General features: G+C 42.8%; 1 protein-coding gene across 1 annotated transcript in view; it reads right to left on the bottom strand.

Annotated features, from left to right (window-relative positions):
* ACBD7 (acyl-CoA binding domain containing 7) overlaps window positions 1-5,075 on the bottom strand; it is a 12,373-nt gene extending 7,298 nt beyond the window's left edge. Inside the window, exon 1 of the mRNA XM_019532742.1 lies at window positions 4,901-5,075. Within this exon, the coding sequence (XP_019388287.1) occupies window positions 4,901-4,912 (12 nt within the window). The 5' untranslated portion in view covers window positions 4,913-5,075. The remainder of the gene's footprint in view (window positions 1-4,900) is intronic.
* Between the last annotated feature and the right edge of the window lie 1,568 nt (window positions 5,076-6,643).

Here is a 6,643-nt window from a genome sequence, read left to right as displayed (position 1 = left end):
CTGACCTAAGAATTCCTGGTCGAGCTCTTCTCCCTGGTTGGGAGGTCTATAGTAGACTCCCACCGTTAAGTCTCTCTCCCCTGGACTGCCTTTTACTCTAACCCAGAGCACCTCAGAGTGCCCCCCCTCTACCCCCTTGCTAATTGACGAGGTTAGATGAGTCAGAGTCCCAGTAATTTTGGGAAGAGCATCCATTGGGATTCCCCCCTCTCTTAGATTTACTGCTTATTAGCAGGAAAGAAGGAGAGCAGCACAATATTGATACTATACTTTAGAAAAGCAAACTCAGGGAACTGGTGGGCACGATCCCATGGTAATCAAGAGAAAAAGGAGTCAGAGGACTGGCTGCTCCTTAAAGAGACAATACTCGGGACAGAAAAGCATGTTATCCTGATATAAAGTAAAGATAGGGAACCACATAAAAAGTGGAAATGTGGTCCCATTACTAAGGATGATCATGTCATTAAATTGCAGTTCATAAAGTTTAACCAGAAGAGACCATTATGATCATACAGGTTTACTTCCTCTATGGCACAAGGCACAGATATTTGTAAAAATACAGTTAAGGAGATTTCTCCAGAGGGTATTAGAAATGAAAAGACATCTCTATAGTGCAGAATGTTAATAACAAATAATCCTCCAGTTAAATAAGAAGCTTAGTTCTAATATAACAAACCAGTGCTGGTTTCCAAAGCATTGCAGAACCAGTCACATAGTAGCAGATTTAGGTAATAACTGTGATGGTTCAAACCACAAAATGATTTCTATTCTTTATAAGCCCACTGAACAACTGTAGTTTATACAATGATGTAGCTTTCTTTCTGTCCTATGTACAATATTAATGACTGGCTAGGCATCTGCTGCCACTAGTTTGTTTGTAACTCTGCAGTGTGTTCACTGGATAAAGTATGCGTTTTGGTATGGTTACCACAGAGATGATTTACATCCTTTGACTCAGTGGTTTATTTTAGGTAAAAAAAACCTGTAACCCCAGGTATTTAGATCTCATTTCTCATTTAACTTTTCTTTTATAAAAATCCCAAATCAAAAAGGTCAAGGGTCCATCCTGAGCCTAGTGATCCATAGGGCCAGCATGATCAAGTGCCAATTTCTATAGCCAACACCATACACATTGGCATTGCATCCATTTGCCTTTGACTGCTCAGCCCGAACAACCAGGTACTCATTTACAGGTAGGCCAACTGGGAGTGGCCTTCAGCATGAGCCCACAGCGAGACTGAACCTCATCCTTCTGGAGCAGTAGCAAGATGCCTTAACCACTTGGTCACCATACCCCAAAATCCCAATAAAGATTTCAAATATATGTATAAAGGCATCAGAATTCTGTGGGCCAAGTGAAGAGAGTTATCATTTGAGGTTGTGATTTGGAATGATGACCAAAAACACAATTTTCTCAGCATAATAAAAAATGGGAGCATGGGCATGTGAACAAATAATTGAAAGATATACAGGGGCAGAAATTTGCTCCATGGCTTTACCCAACAGTAAGCACAAATTAACCTATGGTAGTTTGTCTCTCTATCATCAACGGAAGTCTGAAATTAATGCATCTTACGCCCATGATGGTGCTGAAATATTTCCGTGTATTACATCAGGACAAACAGCTTCAGTATCTGTTACATACACATAGGATGTTAGAGATTATTTCATCTCCATACCACTAAGGTACCTCTCACTTACCCACAGAAAAGTGAAACAAATTAACAGACTGATATTGTGGAAGCAGATATTAAATGGGTAATAATAATTGGTACAAAATATGAACATGAAGGGATCAAGACAATTCTGGATCCCAGCACCTAAGATTTTTAAAATCTTGTACATGATAAGCAGATTTAACAATCTACACAAAAGAAGAAATTCATGTCTAGTAAACTTTTGTCAGGCATAAAGTTAGCCCTGTGTCTTTCATTTTGACTATGGCCCTGCTCCTTCACATCATTTACAGCAGGTAAAGGCCAGAGAATATTTATTATTTAATTTCTCTTGGAATACTGAATCAAATGATGAATAGCATAAATAATTAATGCAGAGAATAGTACAACCAAAACAGCTGAACTAACTTTTAGGCAATGCAATGTTATGGCCTTGGTGGCAGAACTTCAAAGACTCTGACAGTGCAGATGGCAAGATCATCTGCCTTTGAAAGAAATTGCTACATTAAAATGAAGGCCATTTGGACTCCACAGATTCTCATGCTTAGTGCTAAAACAAGCAAAACCCTTACCTCAAGTCTGGCACAATTATATAATGAATAACTTGACTTCTTTCTTTACCTGGAAGTGATATGTTTGATACCCTCCCGATATGAAATATGAGGAGAACACAAACTCAGGTATGGTCTAAACTTTTTTTTTCTTGAACTGATTATCTTGTTTCATTTTTCATCTTTCCTACATGTTCATAGAAGAGAGATTGGTGAGAAAAAAGAGGGTATGAGTTATTATCCATAATAATTTAATGTTATATTGCTTAAAAGATAGTGCTATATATAAAACCACACTGGGAGAAAGTAATTTGTAACAGTTCCATATTTGATAACAGATTTTTGTTTTTTTGAAAGGTTTGGGGCTTTTACTCTTTTTCTTACTTTTTCCCCCCCTAACCTTTGCTCTTCATTCTCCTGGCAGAACAGTGCTGCATTTAGTCATTTACGGGTACAGCAAATTATCATGAGGTAAGCTAAATTGTACTCCCAAGTAATTGTATGTGTGTGGTAAGTGGGAGATACCTTACCTGTTCATTGTGAGGGAAGCTATACAACCAGCTCCAGTTGCTCAAGGGCAATTACTGCTGAGCAGTGATAAATCCTGGCTTTAAAAGTGTCAGGATTAGGTTTGGGCTTTGGCTGTTCAACCTGTGTTGAAAGAAGTTCCTAGTTTTCTCAAGTGCAGTGACATGCACACACCTCTGCTGTATTACAGTACTGCACGCCAGCTCTTTTGCAGTCAGGTACCTCAAAGGTTAACGTTCCTCCCAGACAGAACCTCTACTTTCTGACAATGCGCTCCCAGCATCTGGGCCAGGTTGTTATTGCCATGACCTCACCCAGAGCCATCGCTAATACCTCTGCTGGGCAACCACGCTGGCACCAACCCAGCTGAGAACAGGACTGGGATGAATAGGGTTTCCATACGTCCCAGTTTTCCTGGACATGTCCTCTTTTTGGATCCTCTGCTCTCCATCTGGGTGTTTTAAAAAAAAAAAAGATCAACTGTCCAGGATTTTTGTTAGGTCAGTTTCTAAGTTTTTTCCCGCAACTTCCTGGCTTCCTCTAGCAAGGACCTGCTTGGGACTGGGGGCAGTTGGGGGAGGGCAACTGTAGGCAGGGGGTACCACATGGATGTGCACACACACATGCACACATACATGCATATGTACGTGGTTGCCATGCAGCCAGGCAGGGTGGTGGGAGCAGCTCCAGCAGCTGCATGCAGGTAAGTTTGTGAGGGGCCAAGGCTTGGGAGCTGTTTGAGGGACAGGGGGGGAGGGGGGACACATGCATACATGCATGCGGGTGTGTGTGTGTGTGAAGGGGATGGGTGTGTGTGTGGGGGGGTGCCTGCTGGCACAGGGGGAAGCTATCTGGGTGCTGGAGCTGCAGCAGAGCAGAGGAGGCACCTACTCCTTCAGTTGGGGAAGGGATCAGGGGGTTTTGGGGGCAGTAGGGAGCTGCATGGCTCCAGTGGCACAGGAGCTGGTGCCCTTGTTCACATGGGCAGGGCAGCTGGAAGACACTGCAGGACTGTTGGGGGAAAGGGGGCTGCAGGTCAGGAGTGAGGGGCACCAGCAGGACTGGGGAGACTGTGGCTTGGGAGTGAGGGGCACCATGGGGGGTGGGGGACTGTGGGTCAGGAGTGCGGGACGCCGGCAGTGCCAGGGGAAGGTGAGTCAGAAGTGATGGGCACTAGCATGGCCCAGTTGTTTCTAGGGTACTGCAGGTCTGGAGTGTGGGGCAGCAGTAGGGCTGGAGGGGGCTGTGGCTTGGGAGTGAGTGTAAATGGCTTGGGCAGGGGTAGGACATCAATATATCACTGGCTGCCCCACAATCATATCCCCCTGTGTGACAGGTGTCCTCATTTTTGGAACTGGAAATATGGTAACCCTAGAGATGAAAGAGCTTGCAAGTTGTGGAGAGAGAACAAAGAACTTAACAGAAGAAAACTGGCTGAGTCTCAGGATATGGGCAAAAAAGGAAAGTGCATGCATGTGACTGCAATGACAGGAGGCTGAAAACCAGCAGCAGGGGCTGGCTTCATAAAAACACCTCAGATCCAGCACTGGGAGAGGAGACAATTGAATTTTGCCAATGACCAACATGTACCCTTCCAAATACAACCCCCACCCCAAGAAGAATGCATGCATCTAAATAATGATGCACTATTAGCTATTCCCTCAAAAAAAATCTTAGGTCCAAAACTGCACATCCCAATAACTTAGAAGTTTAGAAAATTGTCTCTTTGCATAACTCTAAATATATCATAATTAAGCAACTCCTAAAAAGAAACATCATTCTCAAATATACATACACAGTATATAGAAGTGCAACATTCAAAACAAATACAGGCAACTCACAAAGCAAACTAATGCATGTACCAAATAAACCTCCCCCTTCAAGCAAGTGTGCTCCTATCCATCCCAAAATTGTATGAACCAACGAATAATGAATGCAAAACAGGAAACTTTAACTCCCCTGCATACATCACACACCATTTAAGCACCTTCACTTAAAAAAGTAACTGGCTGTGGTGCCAGGCAACCACAATTTTGAAATAGTAATCCTTGTTCTGCCAAGACATCACACTGTCGCAGCAAGGCACCGCCCATGGACACTTCAGTGCATCTCCATCCTCACTTCCCTAGAAGCAGGAACTCTTACTTGGAGAGTCATTCTGATGACAGTGGCAGCAACAGCAGCAGCAGCAACAGCAACAGCAAACACTTCTGTCCCGGCTGAGATACAGCACTTGTATGCTCAATCCCCTCAATGCTGTCCGCAGCCCCAGTTATAATCCCAGGCCACACAAAAGAGCCTGCACTTCGCTTTCCTCATTGGACCAAGAATAAAATGACATCATCTCTAAGGGCTGGTCTGCACACTGCACCGACTGAGACTCGGGAAGCAGCAAGGCCAAGGAAGCTTGTTTGTAGCAGGAGCTGGATGCAAAAAGCAGCTGGTATTTACTAACTCATCCTTTCTGGCTCTCTCAAAAGATGTACTGCAGCCAGCATGTTGATAACTAGCAAGGATAATGGAAAACAGTTTTTTCCCCCTGGTTTTATGATCCCTTGTGGACAGAACTCAAAATTTGTTTCTTTCTTTAATTCCTCATCAGAAGAATAACTGCAAATACACATTGGCCCATTGCTTTGTATTCTTGAAGGATGAATGCTGGCCATTAGAAAAGGGGATTACAACATTCATTATAACATCCATTAAAACATTTATGAAATAAACATTTCACTAAATCTGATCTGTATTAAAACCTATCTATGTTATAAACTTTCCCTAACTTGTGTCCACTTGTCTGTCTGACCTTAGAATGAGTTTTCCAGGACAGGGAACATCTTCAAAGGCCATTTTACCTGATATACCTACTCAAAATATGCATTACGTACAAAATCCTATATCTGAAAGATGTTAAGGTAGCAAAGTCAGGCACTCAAAAGTTAGGAAATGCCAGACTTTAATTTGCCTCTGAAAACTTAATTTTGTTCCCTTATGCATTACAATATAACCTTTAATTACATGACATTATTTTTCCACATGATCCTTGTCTCATTTAATAAATATGATGAATAATGCTCAGTGTGAAATCTCTTCCAAACATTCACTCAGTCCTTGATTCTATAAACAGTAAAGATTAGTGGCTGCCCTCACAACTTCCCTCCCTTCTAATGCTATAATTTTCTCATTCCTGGTAATTCACACTAACAGTTTCAGCAAGTCTCCAGTCTTGTTTTTATGCTCAGACTGGTAGAGGTCTGCGGCTCAGGCTCAGGTTAGGGAGTGCTGAAGCATCCCAAGCTAGGATGAGGGTAAAGGTTAGAGAGGGTCTGGGGCTGTGTGTGGGTGGGACTGGTATGGTTCCCCACCTTTTCACTTGCTAAAGTAGGGACCAGTGCAACAGAATGTTCCCTACTAAGATTTCTGATGCTAGCTCTTCTTAAAGCCATATTTTTTGTTTTTTGTTGCTGCTGTCAAGAGGTCATTTCTTTCAGGGATGAATTTGTGGAACTGAGCACAATTTCCTGCAGCTGTCTTTAATTTAGTGTGACAAAAGTGTCAGAGTTTTATATCTCATCCTATATCTCTGGTCTATCCATCTAGTTTTTATTATGGAGAACACTCTTATTAAAGGAGCATTGGTCACAAGCACAGCTAACACAGCCTACTGTCTTTGGAAGAGCTGCAACTGACAAAGAAATTCATAGTTTCATAGTTTGTAGGGTCGGAAGGGACCTGAGCAGATCATCTAGTCCGACCCCCTCTCATGGCAGGAAAGAGTACTGGGGTCAAATGACCCCAGCAAGATGTTCATCTAACCTCCTCTTAAACACCCCCAGGGTAGGAGCCAGCACCACGGTCAAATGACCCCAGCAAGATGAGCATCTAACCTCC

This window comes from Crocodylus porosus, unplaced genomic scaffold, assembly GCF_001723895.1.
Source record: "Crocodylus porosus isolate Cpor-Errol unplaced genomic scaffold, CroPor_comp1, whole genome shotgun sequence".
NCBI lineage: Eukaryota > Metazoa > Chordata > Crocodylia > Crocodylidae > Crocodylus > Crocodylus porosus.
The sequence above is the reverse complement of the archived record's forward strand: the minus strand, read 5'-3'. Positions and strand labels throughout refer to the sequence as shown.